The sequence below is a fragment of the Strongylocentrotus purpuratus genome, unplaced genomic scaffold (assembly GCF_000002235.5).
Source record: "Strongylocentrotus purpuratus isolate Spur 01 unplaced genomic scaffold, Spur_5.0 spur5_scaffold_2, whole genome shotgun sequence".
NCBI lineage: Eukaryota > Metazoa > Echinodermata > Echinoidea > Camarodonta > Strongylocentrotidae > Strongylocentrotus > Strongylocentrotus purpuratus.
In genome coordinates, this window is record NW_022145605.1 from 29,810,469 (window position 1) to 29,812,615 (window position 2,147).

Genomic DNA, 2,147 nt, shown 5'->3' on the forward strand with positions numbered 1-2,147 from the left:
GAAAATATTTTACCCACATTCTATAATCAAAGAACAGGAAAAGGCACACATATAATGAAATAACTTCAAACTGATGTCATGTTCGATTGAATTATTCTTTAAGTAATAATTTAAAAAAAGAATATTTAATCAATAATGTTATTAGTAGAAAACGAAAATTATTGAAATCTCTAGGTTTGGTTAATTTTCGATTTGTTTGTCAAAAATTACATTAACATAATTTCTAAAGCCTACAATTTTCACGTAATCTTCAAAGATATTAGCATCCAGGCTCGCTATGTAGGTCCACGGCAGAACCGTACAAGATCGACGGGCTCCGGGATGCTCTGGAACCTGCACCGTGCTATACATCCCATCACCTCCCGGAACATCGGCATAGTTCCCGCATAGAGGATGGGGTTGATACAAGTGTTGAACATGATCAGAAGGTTTGCCCAAGGAACAGCTGGGTCGCTGGTAGGCACCATCACGCAGATCCCGAATGGGAGGAAACAGATGAAGAAAGAAAGCACCACCAAGGACAGACGTTTGGTGACGTTGATATGGTGGCGCGAAATCTTTGGCGCGCTTTTAGTCGAGCCCTTGGCGCCATGAGTGGATGCCTGGGGAGCCCTTCTGTGATTGGATGATGTCGACGAGTTTTCTAGGTTCTCTTGGCTAATGCGATGGTCGTTTATTGATACTGTATTCTCAGCTTGGGAATTCACATTAGACAGCTCTATTTCACCCAGGGCAAGTACTCCAGGTTCAAAGACTTCACTGCATGGCCTAGTTGTTTCTGGAACATGCGAAATGTTATGTTGACTTTCACCACCCTCGTCATTCGATGGTGCAAGGTTGACTGGACCTGTCAAGGTAGGTGCACCATCCATGTTCCGGCTGTTTGGAAGTGTAGGTCGCATACCAACTCCAGAAGTTGCTCTCGAGCCATCCGTGACTACACTCCTCTGCCGATCCCGGGATTCTGTCCAGCTCGTGCTCATATCAAGACTGGTTCGGTCAAAACTAGAAGTCCCGGCTTCCCTCGACTCGGCCAATCTTTTCCCCATAGCTTTGTTATGACGCGAAACGGATCGGTAGATGAGCACGTACATGACAACGATGATGATAGATGCCGGGACGATGACGCCTACCGCTGCTATGAGGCTGTAGTAGTCCGAGTTCGACAAGGAGGTGTCCTGCTGACACGTCTTGTAGTTTTCTGAATATCCCAACTTCCCGAGTCCTGCCATCGGTGGGACTATGACAAGCAATAATGGGTACATCCATGATAATATCACCATGGCAACAATGTTGCGCCTGGAATAGATACTGTAGAATGTGTATCGAGGCCTGGTGAGGAGGACCCACCTATTGTGAGCGATTAGAGCAAGGCTGATGATGCTGGTTCCCAGGCAGGTCAGCGTGACGCCTCCGGTCATTGCGCAGATCCATTCGGCGATGGGCCATCCATTCTTGCTCAGCATCGCCACGACGTTGAAGGGAAGAAAGAGACAGGTGATGAGGTCGGCCATACCGAGGTTGACCACCAGCCAGTTGGTGGAAGATCTCAACTTTTGGCAGAGGAGCACGGCGAGCACGACGTGGCTATTCCCAACGATGCCGACGACGGTGACGAGACAGAGGATGGAGGCGATGACGATTCGCTGGGGGTAGCTTTCAAACACGAAGTCATCATTGGTACTACTAGTGGTGAAGGATGAAAAGTCGTCCATATTTTCAAGTTAAATATTCAGTACTACGTACTAGTAACACATGAAAATACTTGACGAAAGCTTAGCCTCTTAATTGCTACTTGAGATTGTTCGGTGTCGGAATTAGGTTGCAAAGAAAATACCCGCTATTGATGTAACTCATTATGAGTGTCAGTGAAGCAGAAATTAATGAACCTGCTTCCAAAGAGAAACGATTTATCAATAATCTCCAGTCTGCAAAGATATGAACGTTGAGTTGCTCTTGTACTGAAAGCGGAAGTCCGATACAACGCACGAATAATCGACCCCTAGCAACAACAAAAAAAAACGATTAAAGGTTAAAGGGATAGTTGAGTTTTGTTTCAGTCCACAAATGCCTTCAAAGTGCATGGTTATTGCTCATATTCGTATTTATGACATTTCTATATTATTCCCCCTTGTAGGACCTAAAAT

The 2,147-nt window shown here is 45.4% G+C and overlaps 1 protein-coding gene across 1 annotated transcript; it reads right to left on the minus strand.

Moving 5' to 3' along the window:
* Window positions 1-275: 275 nt before the first annotated feature.
* Window positions 276-1,893, minus strand: LOC579116 (probable G-protein coupled receptor No9). Its single transcript, XM_779250.3, has one exon. The coding sequence runs from the start codon at window positions 1,713-1,715 to the stop codon at window positions 276-278; it is 1,440 nt and encodes a 479-aa protein (XP_784343.1). The 5' UTR covers window positions 1,716-1,893.
* Window positions 1,894-2,147: the final 254 nt, after the last annotated feature.